Source organism: Erpetoichthys calabaricus, chromosome 9 (assembly GCF_900747795.2).
Source record: "Erpetoichthys calabaricus chromosome 9, fErpCal1.3, whole genome shotgun sequence".
Lineage (NCBI taxonomy): Eukaryota > Metazoa > Chordata > Cladistia > Polypteriformes > Polypteridae > Erpetoichthys > Erpetoichthys calabaricus.
Genome location: NC_041402.2, coordinates 9,410,240 through 9,428,437, shown reverse-complemented (window position 1 = coordinate 9,428,437; position 18,198 = coordinate 9,410,240). Strand labels below are relative to the sequence as shown.

The following is an 18,198-nucleotide window of genomic DNA, read 5'->3' as shown; positions in this document are numbered from 1 at the left end:
AGATGGTTAGAATGAAAACCTGCAGCCACTGCGGCCCACCAGGACCGGAGTTCGACACCCATGGTGTAATGGATTATGAAATGTCTGATTAACATTTACTACATACATCAAAGTTAGTTAGTGAGTGGGCCACCTTACCCACAGCACTCCTGAAAAGTGATTGAACTGAGAAGATGCCACAACTGTAGACATCACAATTTTCTGGTCTAAGATTAGGGGGTCTGATTGTATATTTCAGGGGGCACTGCTGTTTGTTTCTCATCATCTGTGTATGTATTCTAATCAACCTGGTTACAAGTGTTAGCTCTACGTAAACATGAATTAGCAGCTAATCTTGCTCTGATTGACTGGTAGTCGTATGAGTTGGTTTTATGCCAATTGCGTTACATCTGCACCTTGTCCTGGAGTGGAAAATTTTCAATTTTTGAAAGTGCAGAATGCTTATATGAAATTTTTTTTTTTTTTTTGCTTAAATGAACCAGGATGAAATAAATTTATAGGACTCTAAAAAGCAATAAAATTTCAGAGGCAATTCACATTGTAAGTATTTCTCTTTCATACTTTCGTCCTGTATTTCACCAGTACTTTATAACCTTATGGCAGTTGTTTCAATTATCTTATTGCCAGGAAAGGAAAATAAGTATGAATCGGATCTTGTTTCAATTAGTTTATAACCTGGGAAAGGAATGAAATATGAGGTGTGTAAAAAGATCAAGGGCTTTAAGCAGGATAGTTTATTACAAAGACTGACAGCCAATCAAATGTGTGCAGCATCACATGTCCTGGAACTCCATGTGTGCATCTTAACATAAATATGGCTTATCCAACAGACCAAGAAACGACAAGGTAACAAAAGCGGAACGTCATAAGAAGTGACGTCAAAGAGAAACACAGAAGACCATATGCAAACATAATTTTAACCTTTCACTATTTTTAATGCTCCATGTTAACTCTCAACACATTAAACTGTGAATGAGATTCCTCAGCTACCAACAGCAGACCCTTTAGCGCTGACTATCACAGCACGCAAAATTTTACCCATAACTCACGGTATTCCCTATAGTTAGATTGGACTCACGTCATATCACATTCATATCTCAAAACGCTCCAGGGTTTGCCTGGTACCACATCGAGACCACCTTTTAAAAAGGGTCTCAGTATAGTTGTGTTGATCTGCACCATAGTGCAACTGGCACTGTTCACATTTACATAAATAAACCAGTCTTCATGGGAAATCGCACGAGAGAAAAAACTGGACCAAACCAACTAGGTGCGAAAGCACCTTAATAAATAACGGACCGGTAGCACTGTTGTAAGTCGCTCTGGATAAGAGCGTCTGCTAAATGATGTAAATGTAAATGTAAATGGTAGACTTTAAATGAATTTCAATACTGTTTATGCTACTCTCTATGCCAATAATTGTCTTTTTACACATCCGCCCAAAAGAATTAAAAAATAAATCATCAGGAAGAAACCTTACAGCCTCCACAGCTACAGTAGTTAAAGGAAAGAATCACCCACCTCAAAATATTGTTTTGCAGCCTGAAATGAAGACACATACAAAAAAATATTTCTCCAGCTGTATTTCCTCAATGCAACTTATAACAGCCAAATGAAAGACATAATAGCAACAGTTCAGAAAAAAAATAAAAAATAGAAAAACAGAATCATTGAGATGTTTAAAGGACCACCCTCCTCTCCTAAAAATCCTTGTAAATTTGATCAGGTCTAATTATTCCCCTTTTCCTTTGCACACCAAGCTACCGAATATTCTCATGTATAAATAAGTAGGGTCTTGAAACCTGAAAAATCGATCATAAAATCAGACCCCGACTTATACACTGGTTCAAAAAATGTGACAGTTTATTTTTTTACATCTTCTTGCCTCCTCCAATCTCGCATCAGTCTCTCAGACACATCGAATTTTGTTGCAGCAGCGCAGCTACCAATTTCTTTCGCTATTTCAATGATGTTTAATTTAAAACTAGCTTCATATTTTCTTCTGATCTAACGCTCCATCATAGTTAAGGAATGCTCTTACAATAAAGGTGTATGAGGGTGTGAGATACAAAAAACACAAATCAGTGCTAACATTGCTTTGGAATAGTTTGGGTACATGGTGGGGGGAGGGGGGGGGTTGGGGGGATGGGGTTGTGTGTTTAGGAGCACACGCTGATACAGCTCACTGCCATACCCACATAGCAAAAAAAAAAGGCTGTGTGCTCCGTGGTTACTCTCTCAGATAGGCGTTAGCATTTCATAATCCCTTGTACCAACAGCGTGAGTTTTCCGCATTTGACTTATACGACCGACATTATAAAGTACCAGAAATTATACTATAAAAGCAAGTCATGACTAATCCGCAAGAGAGGACAGAGCCGACTATACTTCCTTAGAAGGCTGGCGTCTTTCAACATCTGCAATAAGATGCTGCAGATGTTCTATCAGACGGTTGTGGCGAGCGCCCTCTTCTGCGTGTTGGGTGTGCTGGGGAGGCAGCATAAAAAAGAGGGACAGGCAGGCTCTATTGTAGGCACAGAGCTGGACAGTTTGACATCCGTGGCAGAGCGACGGGCGCTGAGCAGGCTCCTGTCAATCATGGAGAATCCACTGCATCCACTGAACAGTATCATCTCCAGACAGAGGAGCAGCTTCAGCAACAGACTGGTCACCGTCCTGCTCCACTGACAGACTGAGGAGATCGTTCCTCCCCCACACTATGCGACTCTTCAATTCCACCCATGGTAAATGTTAACATTATACAAAGTTAATGTCTGTTATACCTGCATTTTTATCACTCTTTAATTTAATATTGTTTATTGTATCAGTATGCTGCTGCTGGAGTATGTAAATTTCCCCTTGGGATTAATAAAGCATCTATCTATCTATCTCTATATACGGTAATTGGCTTCCACCTGTGATCAGCTGTAATCATTCTGATTCGTTCAGCGATTCCCTGAGCATTTCAGTGCTTGGAAGTGCAACTGAAAGCAAATAAACAACTGTGGGTGGAAAGCACTGTCAAAAGATCTCAGGGATAAAGTCCTGGACAGGCACAAGTCAGGAGATGGATGTAAAAAAAAAAAAAAAAAAAAACTCAAAGGCTTTATCAGTTCCTAGGAGCTCAGTAAAGTCCATAATAAAGAAGTGGGAAGTGCTTGGTACTACTCGGACCCTTCCTAGAAAGGCCGTTCATCCAAACTAGATGGAAGAGCAAGTAGGAAACTAGTCAGAGAGGCTACCAAGAGGCCTATGGCACATTTGAAGCAGCAATTCTTGGCAAAGAGTGGTCACTGTGTGCATGTGACAACAATATCACAAATGCTCCACAAATGTGGCTTGTATGGCAGGGTTGCAAGAAAAAAGTCACATCACATTTCAAAGGCCAAAAGTGCCGAAACGCACCTTGAAGATTCTGAGGCCAAATGGGAAAAGGTGTTATGGTCAGCTGAGACTAAAATCAAAGTGTTTGTTCTCAACGACAACGGTATATCTGGCAGAAAGTCAATACAGCTTACCATCCAAAGAACACTCCAGACCTACAGTAAAGCATGGAGGTGGTAGCATCCTGTTGTTGGGGTGTTTCTCTGCAGCTGGGACTGCGGCACTTGTCAAAATAGAAGGAAAAATGGATGGGGCAAAATGCCGTCAAGTTTGTGAGGAAAACCTGCTGACCTCTGCCAGAAAGTTGTCAATGGGAAGAAAGTTCACCTTCCAACATGATAATGACCCAAAGCACACGGCATAGTTGACCACACAGAGCCTGAAGAAAAGGGTGAATGTTTCTGTGTAGCCTGGTCAACAGCCCAGACTTAAACCCAACTGAAAATCTGTGGCATGACTTGAAGATTGCAGTCCACCAACGGTCACCATCCAATGTGACTGAGCTCGAACAGTTCTGTAAAGATGAGTGGGCAAATATGATACAGTCTAGAGGTACAGAGTTGGTACAAAAGAATCCCAACAGACTCAGGGCTGAAATGAAAGCAAAAGGGGGTTCCACAAAATACTGACAGAGAGGAGGGACCCTTTAACCATCTCAGCGATTCTGTTTTTTTTATGTTTTATTTTTATTTTCTGAACTGTTGCTGTTATATCTTTCACTTGGCTGTTATAAGGTACTTTGAGTAAATATAACTGGAGAAATGTTTTTGGTGTGTGTTTTCAGGCTTCAAAGCAACAAATTGTGAATATTTTGAAGAGGCTGATTGTTTTCTATACTCACTGTAGAGTCCAAAAGCAGAGACATAAAGGAAAAATGCTGGTCTAAGGGGCAGCAAGTTAAGAACGTCTTCTGAAAATTCACTCACCTTCTTTAAGGTTGTTTATTTCTTCTTCTCTGCTGTTCAGCTGTGCTGTTTTACTGGAAAGCAACTTCTCTTCTTGGGTTAAAGCCGTAGTCAAGTCCACAACCTTACGTAAAACATTAGATACAGAGATTGAACAGGATGTCATGTAAAAACCTTCAAGAATAAGTGTCTCCTAGCGTTTCTGTTAAATTTAACTTGAAAAAGTCAATCCCATGAGGCTGTAGTTTCTGTTTTGTGATGTGTGCCGATTATTCCAGAAGTATATCTATAGCATTATTTTAGCAAGGAGCATATGGTTTATCTGCTTTAAACAAATGAATGAATACCTGATATGTGAATTATGCAATACAAGTAATGTTTCGATTTTTTCGCCACATTGTTTGTTGTTGCACAGCACTTGTTACCACAGAGTTATATTATATCATAAACTTTTTTTTGTATCCAATCTACATGAAAACATGAGATTAAAAATATTAGTCAACCACTAGTACAAATTACTTAGGGTAACATATAAAAAAAAAAATATTTTTGGGGGAAGTATTCCTTTAAACGATTTATCAACACACACAACGTTTTTGTGACAACACTGAATAGTTCAGAAAACAGCTTGCTCCTCACATCAGCAGAAATACGGGTGCTGTGCTGAAGATCTATGGGTGCCTACCTGCAGTTGAAGGTCTTCCCTTTGCTTTCTCATTTCCTCCAGTGCTTTTGCAATCTCAGTGCTAACAGTTTCCTTACTGCTTAATTCCACCTAAGAGGGAAGAAAAAATGTGTAAGTCATCCTTTTAGAGTTTGTAGACTGTGGGGACAATAAACACACATACAATGTGCAGCTTCTGAGAAAACCCTGGCAGGGGTTGGTTACCCTTTACTATTCATCTTAAATTAAAATTATGCAAAAATAAAATGAAGATAATTATTTAACCCAAACACTAACAATCTGGAGCTTAAACAGAAAAGCTTATATATTTATTTTTAAACAAAGGTACAGAGGAAAAAAAATTGTACTTAAAAAATGTAGTGCGATTATGTTGAATTTGGTAGAAGTGAGGGGTATCCTGGGTACTTGACACAAATTGCTGTCTGGTACAGCTTCAACAAATGTCTTTTTTGCTACTTATGTTACTATGTGAATAGCATGGTGGCCTCACAATATAATGTGATATTATACTGTGGGCATTATATTGCTGGGATCAAACTCCATGCGGCCCTTGCATGCTCTCCCTGTGTTCTTTATAAGTTTCTCTTCAAGTATGTGGAGACTGCAATTACTTTTAACTGCTCCCATAACGTATGAGTAAGTGAGTGCTATAATGATCTGGATAAGATGAAACTGCAGCCTCCCACAACCCTAGATTAAGTAGGATCAAGAAACGGATGGATGGAAAATTAAGGAAAAGATTCAAGTGATGACCTTTTTTTGGGTTGAAGAATTCTGAAGTCACTATAACAATACTAGCTAGTAGTCCATGTCAGGGAACCAGAACACCCCGGCCCACTAGCGGAACCTCACCCTAAGAATCGTATCTGGCCAGAGAGAAAGAGAGAATCAGAATGGCAAGTACGTATGTGTTGAAATATGCTTGAAAAATTCAACTTTGAACTCTGAGGTTTGCTGTAGTCACCATAATAAGATCCAAACTAAGCAATTTTTAATTTTTCCATTCTAATTACTTGAAAACTTGAACTGAGTGGTTTTTCTGTTTCCTGGGTGAAATTGGAGAAAAAAAAAAACTAAATTGCTTTATTACTCAAGTATTATGCTTTGAAATAATTTAATAGATTGTTATTCATAGTAGTGCTGTTTAGATACCAATAAGTTTGAAGCCTAGGATACATGCAAACAGAAATTAGTACATTTAAACTATGCAAAAAATGTATATTTTAATTATATGTTTTATGGGTTGTTAGACATAGTGCCCTCCATAATGTTTGGGGCAAAGACACATTTCTCATTGATTTCCCCCTCTGTTCCAAAGTTTAAAATTACAAATCAAACAATTCATACTTGTGATTAAAGTACACATTGCAGAGTTTCATTTAAGGGGGTTTGCATACATTTTGGTCACACCATGTAGAAATGACAACACTTTGTCTACATGGTCCCCCCCCATTTCAGGGCACCATAATGTTTAGGTCAATTGGCATTACAGGTATTTGTAATTCCTCAGTTGTGTTTCATGGCTTCATAAGATACCTTGATTGGCTTCTACCCTTTGGAGTCTGCAGTTGCCATTGTTCAACATGAGGACAATAGCTGTGCCAATGAAAGTAAAATAAGCCATTATGAAGCTGAAACACAATAATAAAACAATTAGAGCTATCAGTAAACCTTTGGGGGACCTAAATCAACTGTCTGAAATATCATGATGAAGAAAGAATGCACTGGTGAGCTCAGTAATCACAATGGGACTGGTAGGCCAAGGAAGACCTCCACTGCTGATGACAGAAGAATACTCACTGTGGTTTATATATATATATATATATATATATATATATATATATATATATATATAAAAAAAACAGAAACAGTCTTCAGGAGGCCAATGTGTGTCTTTCAGAGATGAATATCAGTAGAAGACTTCACGAACAGACATACACAGGCCACACTGCAAGATGATAACCACAAAAATAGGATGGCCAGATTAGTTTGTGAAAAAGGACTTCAAAGATCCTGCAGAATTTCTGGAAAAAGATCTTGTGGACAGACGAGATAAAGATGAACCTTATCAGAGTGATGATAAGAACAAAGTGTGGAGATGAGAAGAAACTGCCCAAGGTCCAAAGCAGACCACCTCATCTGTTACACATGCTGTTATGTCTTGGGCATGTATCGCTGCCACAGGTCCTGGCACACTTCTCTTCATTGATGATGGAACTGCTGACGGCAGTGGCACAATTAATTCTGAGGTGTGTAGAATCATCTGAACTGCTCATGTTCCAGTAAATGCCTTCAAACTCGGTGGACGGCGCTTCACCCTACAACAAGGTAATCATCCAAATATACTGCTGAGGCAACACAGCATCTTTTACTAGCTGAAAATGGAAAATTCTTCAATGGCCAAGCCACTCACTCAATTTAAATGCAATTAAGTACGCCTTCCATATGCTGAAGAGAAAATTTAAGAGGACAAGCCCCTGAAACAAACAGGAGGTGAAGATGGCTGCATGAGAGGCTTGGCAGAGCATCACAAGAGAAAATCCTCAGGACCCGGTGATGTCCATGAATAGCAGACAGGATATACAACAAATGGTTAAATATGTCTATTTTAATGGACATGCCAGTGCTGTGTCCCAAACATTATGGTACCCTGAAATGCGGTGGACGATGTAGAAAAATTGTTGTCATTTCTATATGGTATGACCAAAAGGTATGCAAATCTTTTTAAATGAAAGTTGTCAATGTGCACTTTAATCACGTCTCAATTGTTTGATTTGTAATTTTAAACTGTGGAGCAGAGGAGTAAATCAAGGAAAACTGTGTCTTTGTTCCAAATATTATGGAAGGCACTGTATATATAATACAGTTTTCTCTGTTGCAGATGACATTGAGATTTGGAGTGTATTTAAGGAACAAGTCAACTGAGGTCCTTAAAAGTTGAGTTGTCTTTTTACTCAAGGATTCATCTACATGTTTTTCACTTCCTGGCTGAGCGCTTACACATTTTCCTTCAGTACTTTGTATTTTACACACTCTAAAGCCGCACGTCTATCCTAACAAGTGAGCAAGTCCTAGATGGAGAAAAACACTTGCCACCATCACACTTCATCAATGGAATGGGGTCCAAAAAGTTCAATTTTGAGTGCTTCTGACCACAGACATTTGGAGCACCCAAAGTCTCCTTGCTCAGTCATCCAATTTGGGAGAAAGGCCTGATCTAGACAAGATAAGGGTGGTGCCAACATGAATGATGGTTGAGTGTGCTCCATGGGGTACTTAAAGCTTTAGAAATCTTTATATATTCTTCTCCTGATTTGTACTTTTCGGCAACTTTATTTCAAAATCATTTTGATGGCACATTTCCACCCACAGTGGATTCTCTGACTGGTACTTTTAACCAGTGGAATCATTTTGAAACAGCTGCTTGTATTCTGAACTTATTAACATTGTCTCAAGTTTATTACAGGAGGGAGTCAAACAGTTTGCAGTGTGATTTCTCAGGTGATTAGTTATACTTGAGCAAGCATACAACTCATGTTTTTAGATTATCCAAATAAAGCACTTTACGGGTCTCATATTTACTAATTTTTGGAATTCTGTAGAATCTTATTTTCACTTGGCTAATGTGGTTCACTTTGTGTAAACAATACAGCTAATGTGTCATACTGGTAAAGGTTCAAAAAAAGGAGGGTGGGTAACAAAATGTAAACACTGACAAGCACCTCACCTTTATGCTTTTCAGGTCCGACACCAGTCTGTTCAGGCTATGTTCTGATTCAGCAATTCGTTCTTGTAAATCTTCCTTTTCCTGCTGAAGTTGACTCTGAAAAGAAAAGAAAATGAAATAAATGGCATGTACATTAAAACTTTTATTTACAAATCCCTACTGACATTTTAGCAGTTTTAAAGCCTGAGCATGAACAGAATTTGACACCCATGTTCCATCCATCACTACAAACCACATGGGGTAAGTGCGTACCCCCTAAAGGGACATGATCCGAAAAAAAAAAAAAAAAAACACTTCTCGTGCACATGCAAAACTTGCTTGCGCGCACAAGACCTTTTCTGCATGTTTGTTTCCAATGTTGGTGTAACCCTTTAAACAAAATAAGCCTCTAGAGCTCAGAATTCATTTCAAATGATGTTCTGAAACTAAGTACCGATGTCTGGTTTCAACCATACAAACCATGACTTTATGGGAAAAGGTCCAGCTTATAATATACAACCCCAAATCAGAAAAAGTTGGGACAGTGTAGAAAATGTGAATAAAAAAAAGAAAAAAGCAAGTTATAAATTCTCCTCAAATTTTATTTCATTGCAGACAGTATGAACACAAAATAATTCATGTTTTTTTTTGTCAACATCATTTGATTTGTAAATAAATATCCATTCTTGCCATTCAGGCTTGCAACACATTTCAAAAAAAGTTGGGACAGTACAGCATTTACCACTTTGTACTGTTCCCCTGTCTTTTAACAACACTTAAAAGACGTTTAGGCATTGAAGAAATCAAGTGACTAAGTGTTGCAGGTGTTAGTTTGTCCCATTCTCCCTGCAAACAATGTTTTAGGTGCGCAACAGTACGGGGTCTTCGTTGACGCATTTTTCGTTTCAAAATGCGCCAAACATTCTCTATAGGAGACAAATCAGGGCTGCAGGCAGGCCAGTCAAGCATCCGCACCCTCTTCTTACGCAGCCATGCCTTTGTTATGCGCGCAGTATGTGGTTTGGCATTGTCTTGCTGAAATAAGCATGGGTGTCCCTGGAAAAGACGTCGTCTTGAAGGCAGTATTTGTTCCTCCAAAACTGAGATATACTTCTCAGCATTGATGGTGCCATAGCAGAAGTGCAAGTTACCTTTGCCGAAGGCACTGGCACAACCCCATACCATGACAGACCCTGGCTTTTTGGACTTGTATCTGGTAACCGTCTGGATGGTCCTGTTCCTCTTTGGTCCACAGCACACAGCGTCCATTTCTTCCAAAAAAGATGTGAAAAACCGATTCGTCTGACCACAATACACGTTTCCACTGCACAATGGACCATCCCAGATGCCTCCGAGCCCAGAGAAGTCGACGGCGCTTCTGGACACTATTTATGTAGGGTTTCCTTTTGGCACAGTACAGTTTTAGCTGGCATTTCCTAATGTAACTACATACTGTAGTGCTTGAGAGTGAGTTCCTGAAGTAGTCCTGAGGCCACGCAGTTATATCATTTATTGATGAATGACGGTTTTTAATGCAATGCCGTCTGAGGGCTCGGAGATCACGGCCATTCAGTTTAGGCTTGCGCCCTTGGCCTTTGCGCACGGTAATTTCTCCAGATTCCCTGATTCTTTTCACTATGTTATGCACTGTAGAGGGAGAAATGCCCTAATCTCTTCCTATCTATCTTTGAGAAACGTTTTTCTTCATCATTTCAAAGATTTTTGCCCGCACTTGGTGGCAAACTGGCGATCCTCTGCCCATCTTTGCTCCTAAAGGAGTAGGCCTTTCCTCGATGCTGCTTTTGTACCAAATCATGATTGCAATCACCTGTTAACATCACGAGTTTCAAATCACATCATTATTTAGTTATTATACCTCATTAATACCCCTTAATTGCCCCCATCCCAACTTTTTTGGAATGTGTTGCAAGCCTGAATGGCAAGAATGGATGTTTATTTACAAATCAAATGATGTTGACCAAAAAAAACATGAATTATCTTGTGTTCATACTGTCTGCAATGAAATAAAATTTGAGAATTTATAACTTGCTTTTTTCTTTTTTTATTCACATTTTCCACACTGTCCCAACTTTTTCTGATTTGGGGTTATACATAGGTTTATGAATTCCATGTCGACTTTCTGACAGGCTACACAATAAAGCAGATAAAGCTGAAGAAGCAGAACAGGAAAGAAATGGAGCCCCTAAAGGCATACATGTATCCCAGAAACACAATCATGTGTGTACGCACAAACATTTAGTGAGCAGTTAAAAATTTACCATGAGCATGAAAAATAAGTTGTTTTTTTTTTTGCTTATATCCCTTTAGGCCAGGGGTGTCCAACTCTGGTCCTGGTGGGCCGCAGTGGCTGCAGATTTTCACTCTAACCATCTTCTTAATTAGTGAGCCGTTTTTGTTGCTGATTAACTTGTTTTGCCTTCGTTTTAATTGATGTGACTCAGACCTCTTAGTTGTTTCTTTTTCCTTAATGAGCAGCCAAACAATAAGGAGACACAAAATGAGCCGCCACATGACCAGTCAACCTGAAAATAAAAAAAGGTGAAGGTCTTGGCCATGTTGGTCTGCCCAGGTCACCAAAACATCTTGACGGCGGTCTTAGAAAAAACAGAAAATCAATAGTCTGCTGTGGCAGAATGAGAGCAGCAGCAAGTCCTGAAAATTAAACAACAGAAAGAATCGGCGTCTCATTAAGAAACTGGTTGGAGTGAAATTGGCTGGAGTGTGACATCGCAGTTTAGCTGGTCATCTGTTGGCTCGTTTCACATCTCATTTCTGTTTGGCTGCCATTTAATGAAGAAACAAATCAATTCAGAGGACTGAATCCTTAAAAACATGGCTACTACAGGTGCATCTCAATAAATTAAAATATTGAAAAGTTAATTTAATTCAGTAATTCAATTCAAAAAGTGAAACTCATATATTATATAGATACATTACACACAGAGTGATAGATTTCAAGTTTTTATTTCTTTTCATTTTTCTGATTATGGCTTATAGCTAATGAAAACCCAAAATTCAGCATTGAAGAAAATTAGAAAATTGTGAAAAAGTTCAATGTTGTAGACTCCTGGTGTCACACTCCACTCAGCTAATTAACCCACCTGCAAAGGTGTCCTGAGCCTTTAAATGGTCTCAGTATGGTTCAGTAGACCACACAATCAAGAGGAAGACTACTGACTTGACAGTTGCCCAGAAGACAGTCATTGATACCCTCCTTAATGGAAAGTTGAGTGGAAGGAAAAAATGTGACAGAAAAAGGTGCACAAGCAACAGGGATAACTGCAGCCTTCAGAGGAGTGAGAAGCATAGCCCATTCAAGAATTTGGGGGAGATTAACAAGGAGTGGACTGCGGTCGGAGTCGGTCCTTCAACGGCCACCACACACAGAAGTAATGGGAGACATTGGCTACAACTGTCGCATTCCTTGAGTCAAGCCATTCCTGAACCAGAGACAACATCAGAAGTGTCTTACCTGGGCTAAGGAGAAAATGAACTGGACTGTTGCTCAGTGGTCCAAAATCCTCTTTTCAAATGAAAATCAATTTTGCATTTCACTAGGATAATGAAGGTCCCAGAGTCTAAAAGAAGAGTGGAGAGGCACAGAATCCAAGTTGCTTGAGGTCCAGTGTGAAGTTTACACCATCAGTGATGATTTGGGGAGCCATGTCATCGGCTGGTGTTGGTCCACTGTGTTTTATCAAGTCCAAACTCAGTGCAGCCATCTGTCAGGAAATTTTAGAGCACTTCATGCTTCCCTCTGCTGACAAACTTTATGGAGATGCTGATTTCATTTTCCAGCAGGACTTGGCACCTGCCCACACTATCAAAAGTACCAATACCTGGTTTAAAGACCATGGTATCACTGTGCTTGATTGGCCAGCAAGCTCACCTGACCTAAACCCCATAAAGAATCTATCAAGAGGAAGATGAGACTCCAGACCCAACAATGCAGACGAGCTGAAGACCGCTATCAAAGCATCCTGGGCTTCCATAACACCTCAGCAGTGCCACAGGCTGATTTGCCTCTATACCACCTTGCATTGATGCAGTAATTCATGGAAAAAGAGCCCCGACCAAATACTGAGTGCGTACATGGACATACATTTCAGTAGGACAACATTTCTGTATTACAAATAATTTTTTATTGGTCTTATGTAATATTCTAATTTTCTGAGATAATGAATTTTGAGTTTTCATTACCTGTAAGCCGTAATCAGCAAAATGAAAAGAAATAAACACTTGAAATATATCACTTTTTGTGTACTGAATCTATATTCGAGTTTCACTTTTTTAATTTAATTACTGAAATAAATTAACTTTTCAATATTCTAATTTATTGCGATGCACCTGTAAAATGAAGGGAAAAGGAGTTAATTAGCAGTGAAAACTGCTTGCTGATTAGGAAAAGGGTTAGAATGAAAAGCTGCAGCCACTGCAGCCCACCAGGACCGGAGTTGGACACCCCTGCTTTAGGGGCAACATAGGTAAGTAACATATACAAAACCATTTTTGGATGTAGGATTTCTTTAAGATGCTTACTAGATGGAATGGACAGGGTGGAATGGGTTGGAAAAGATTTGAATTGGCATTACATTGGGAAGACGACAAAAAAATGATTTGACAAAGCAGTGAATGCTACTTTTTCTAGCTGCTTGGAGTCTTCAAAAAAACACTGCCATATCAATAATCAATAATGGACCCATCAAAAAGGGTCTTTGCTCCCTGTGACACTCTTAACCTCTTTATTAGCTACAATATCTCAGAAAAAAGCCTTTCTTGAGTTTCTTGGACAATGGTAGATATGTTGGGCCTCCCATGTTGGGTGGCTAGAAATGGTGGTGGTTCAAGATACTAGTTTTAAAGGAGAAACGTACTACGTCAAGACAGCACTGCACTTTTCTGAATAAAACAATCAGAATAAAACAATCAAAACTTACTATTTTGTGCTGTGCGGCCGTTTTATCAAACTCTTTGGCAGTTTCAAGGACAGTTATTTGGGCTTCCAGTCTGCTGATTTTTTCTGCACTTTGATGTCGACATGCTGCAATCTGCTGTTGAAATTTGTTATTCTTATCTTCTGCATCAGTAGTCTAGAGGCAAAGAAAAAAATGAATAAAAAGATCAAATGCAGGAGGGGGATGAGCTTTGTCGTGTTTCCTTTTTACTTCTCTAAAGATGGAGGCCTCTAAATGCTTAATAAAAGATTTTTTTTTCCTCAGAAACAAAGATGCCATTATTTTTGGCCCCATTTGTCAATTATTTAAGTGCACAGTTCTCTGACCTAAGCTTATATTCATACTGAAGCTCTGTTCTCAGTTCTTCATTCATATGTGGCACAGACTTGAACAGAATACTATACAATAATTACAAATAAAGTATGAAAAAATAGAATATTGAAACAGTGAATAATATCTCTGCGGTGGGTTGGCACCCTGCCAGGGATTGGTTCCTGCCTTGTGCCCTGTGTTGGTTGGGATTGGCTCCAGGAGACCCCCCATGGCCCTGTGTTCGGATTCAGCGGGTTGGAAAATGGATGGATGGATGGATGGATGGATGAATAATATCTGGTATTTTTCCTGGCAGGGAAGATGGATAAGCTAGTCCTTGCTTGGGCACATTTATGATTTACCAGGTCACATATGACTTCTGCTTTCAGGAGTTTTATCCCTTCAGCTGAAAATACCAAATCAGAACAAGCAGGAACTGACTGGCCAGCACTGAACTAGGGAGGGATGAAGGGTTTGCATCAATCTGATTATAACCGATTGCACAAGAGCGCTTTGCTATATCTTTACACTCCCACAGAATGCACCCCATCTCCTTCCAGGAAGACAACCTGAGGGAATACAGGTGGCTGAGATGGAAGGACAATCTGGCCATGGATGGAATGGAGGTTGAGTCTTTCTGAACAGAGTCATTGAGAGCAACATCGCACTAGTCCAAGAGGTGTGCCAAGGACAGGATAAATTGAGGCTTGCACAGCATGCTGCCATCTCTCTGCCGCTCCATTCTTGCAGAAGGCAGTGCTGACATCACATCTATAGAGGAGCCATGCTGTGTCTCTACCATTCCATTCGAAGGCCATGCTGGACCACATTGGACCAGACACCAATCAATATACTGAATACTGATACTGAATAGAGAGCCCACCTGATAGCTTAAGCAACTGATTATTATCCAGGTTGCTTTATTTTACCAACACTGACATTTACTCATCTTATATTTTGGACACAAATGGAATTCTTAAGTTAATCTATGAATGAATAAAAAGTATAACATTTTCTCCTGCTTATTCTGGTACTCTAATTGTTTAGGATTATAAGCATAAAAGAAAGGGTAAGTATTGAACTACAATAGCAGTCAACTCTGACACTGACAGGGATAATATGATAAATATACAAGGGTTGCAGAATGGATTTGGGGCTTTCTGTTAAAGTCTATGAAGTAAGGAGTTTGAATAGGGTGACCCTAGGACTCTATCTGTTGGTTGTATGCTCTGAAGTGGTAATGTTGAAACCTTAAGAGAGGAACATCTTTAATGTAATTAATGATTATTTATCATAAATAAAAATGAGCTTAATAAAAATAAATTTAACAGTAGAATCCCTGACGCCTACAAAAAAAGTGGTAATGCCGGGCCACCTTAAATTCCATTGCACCTCGTCTTCAGCGTCTTTGTTTTGCAAATGTGTCGATCAGCACAAGCAGCCTGCTACTCCGTGTGGCAGCAGCTCTTACCTTTACACCAGCCAAGCAGACAGTCGACTTTCTGTCAATTGATATTTGAGCTTCGGTTTTTAACTCTTTGACAGCAACATGTAAATTGAAAAATTTCTATTTCTTTGGTTATATTCTTGAATAAAAGCACACTTGTTTTGTTATACCTAAGTGTTTATTTAATATTTGGACTTCAGTCTTCACACATTATAAACTTCACATCAGCATTTTAGCAATTATTAGTAGAACATGAAAAAAAGTTTATTTATGTGTTCAACATTTCTTGCTTCGCATTTCTTGTCATCCTACATTTACCCAGATCGTTGTATGTACGGAATACACATGAAATGCATGTATTTCAAATAACATTATTCACTCTCTACAACTGAAGGCACCTCACACCCAGATAAACAGATTTGAGCTGGGAGAACATCAGCTGCGTCAGTGGGGGAGATGGGATAGCAGGCTGCTCGTTTTGCAAATGTGTCAGTCAGCACAAAGATGCTGATGAAGAGGTGCAAAGGAACTTAAGGTGGCCTGGCATTATGACTTTTTTCGGAGGCTTCATGGATTCTAGTGTTAATAAAACCAATTAAGGCCTTGCAGTAAGGTTTGCGTTTCGGACCTTTGCCAGGTAGAGTTTGCATGTTCTCCAAGTGTCTGCGTGGGTTTCCTACATGTGGTCCAGTTCTCATCCCAAAGTTAAAGGGTATGTAATTTAGGTGGATTGGCAATAGTAAATTGGCCCTAGTGTGTGATGTGTGTGTGCTCACCCAGTGATGGACTGGCACCCTGCCAGGGTTTGTTCCTGCCTTGTGCCCTGTACTGGCTGTTATAGGTTCCAGCACCCCCATTACTCTGTTCAGGACAAAGCAGGCTACACAATGACTGACTGATTTAGTAACCAGTTCTGTTATCAAGAAATCATTTTTTAGCTGAATGAAATCTTACCTGTTTCTTGATTTCAGACTCCTTCTCATTAACCTGATCTTGACTTGCTTTTAGTTTATCAGAAACTTCTTGCAATGCTTGTTCAAGTTCATTTATCTAAAAGAGGAAGGTTGAAAATAGAAAGGCTTGTGACTCTACTGTAAGTACGTGTGTCTAAATAGTCTGGATATACAAATAATCATCCATATTCAGAATCTCCACTTTTAGAGTGCAAGACTAATGCAAATCAAAGCCAATCTCACAAACAACCACAAATAAGACTTTGCAAAGCTTTAAACATCCAATAACTTGATCATGCAGGACTAGAGATGAACAGAAATGCAGCAAACTACTTTTGCCATGTCAAATTTGAATGTTAAGAGTAAAAGACAAAAAAACACAGCCTATACAATAGTACCCTGACATTTTGTTGCTTTAGATGGCTACAAATATTAATATTGTGGCAGGCTGGTCAGCTGATAAGGGCATGATGACAGAACAAGATGGAATTTTACAAGAAGGGCCCCGGGGACTAACTGAAGAGTCTCTGGAAATGCTATTGTGGGTAATTGACTACCAGCACACAAAAGAGAAGACATAAGGAATGGAGAGAAATAACTGGCTGGCAGCTGAGGGCTCCCACATGGTATGGAGGAGCAGGAAGTGCTACTGCCACCAAAGGTATCTAGCCCTTTAACAGTAACCTGGGGCTCGGGAATGTAGGGTAACATGGAGTTGCCAGTGGGGGCTCTTGGGAAGACAGTCCAGGACTTTTAAAATAGAATTTCTAGCCCCAGAAGCACCTGAGGTTTAAAAGCTTCTTTCTTTTAGCAGCCTTTCAGATCCTGATACTTGTCTATGGTCACGTGACGATGCAGGTTCACTCCACACTCCCATCATCCTTCCAGGAGCCCTGAACCCGATACCGTCGGTAATGTCACCGATGAGCTAGGCAGTGAGGCACAACAATGAAGCAAGGGGATGGTGCTAAAAGTGCCAAAGTGCTTTTATTTAAAACAACAAAACAAAACAGTATTCAAATAAATAAGTGCAGTGTATCAAAATATGTCATTGAATAAATAATCTATGCAAACAGAGGTGAAAAGAGGAGGTTAAAATCCAACAGAAAAAATCTTTAAAAAACAACGAGGTTAAAACAATGGCTGGAAGCAATCTCTTAAAATCCAAAGCACGGTGCCTTCTTCTGTCTACCTGGTGGCTCCTCTGCTTCTTCCATCGGGCTTCGCAACACGGGAGTCGCCCTACCTGCAGGTGCAGCTGCATTCCACACTGGTCCCATAGCCCTCCGATCCCTGGCTATGTCGGGCTCCATCCGGACCAAGACTTGGGTTCTTTCCCTTGTGGCCAGGGCGCTCATGCTGGGGCTAAACCAGCCCAAAGCCTCCACGACTGCCACTGCCTTTCAATGGCCAGTCGTCTTCAATACCAGTCACTCCAGCTCTGTGATCACTCAGCTGGAGTGACCGCGTTCTTCAGTCCCACCGAGTGTTGGCCAAACACTCCTCTGCAGGCGCTCACCACCCAGCTGCCTACCTTTGCTCCATCGAGCCTGCTCGCTCTCGCACCAGCTATCCTCTTCCTGCTTCCTGCCGCCTTCTCCCCTGCAACCTCCGTCTCTTTCGTTACTTTTTTTCCCCCTACTAGCTGCCTTGCGCTTCTATATATCACAGGAACGTGGATCAGCTGTGGCAATCAGCAGCTCCCGGGAACAATTATGGATGCGGATGACTCCTCACCTGTGCCCACATCACGAATTCCCCGGGAACCAATCCGCCACACACACCACACCCCCTCGCTAAGCCGCAAGTGCAGCGATTATTTATTTAAAA

General features: G+C 40.1%; 1 protein-coding gene across 2 annotated transcripts in view; it reads right to left on the bottom strand.

Annotated features, from left to right (window-relative positions):
* golga1 (golgin A1) overlaps nt 1–18,198 on the bottom strand; it is a 119,930-nt gene that overhangs the window by 19,068 nt on the left and 82,664 nt on the right. For both annotated transcript variants that reach the window (XM_028809141.2, XM_051931975.1), the window contains exons 14-18: nt 16,370–16,465; nt 13,639–13,791; nt 8,702–8,797; nt 4,975–5,064; nt 4,311–4,413 (exon numbers count right to left, since the gene is read on the bottom strand). In XM_028809141.2, the coding sequence (XP_028664974.2) occupies nt 4,311–4,413; nt 4,975–5,064; nt 8,702–8,797; nt 13,639–13,791; nt 16,370–16,465 (538 nt within the window). The remainder of the gene's footprint in view (nt 1–4,310; nt 4,414–4,974; nt 5,065–8,701; nt 8,798–13,638; nt 13,792–16,369; nt 16,466–18,198) is intronic.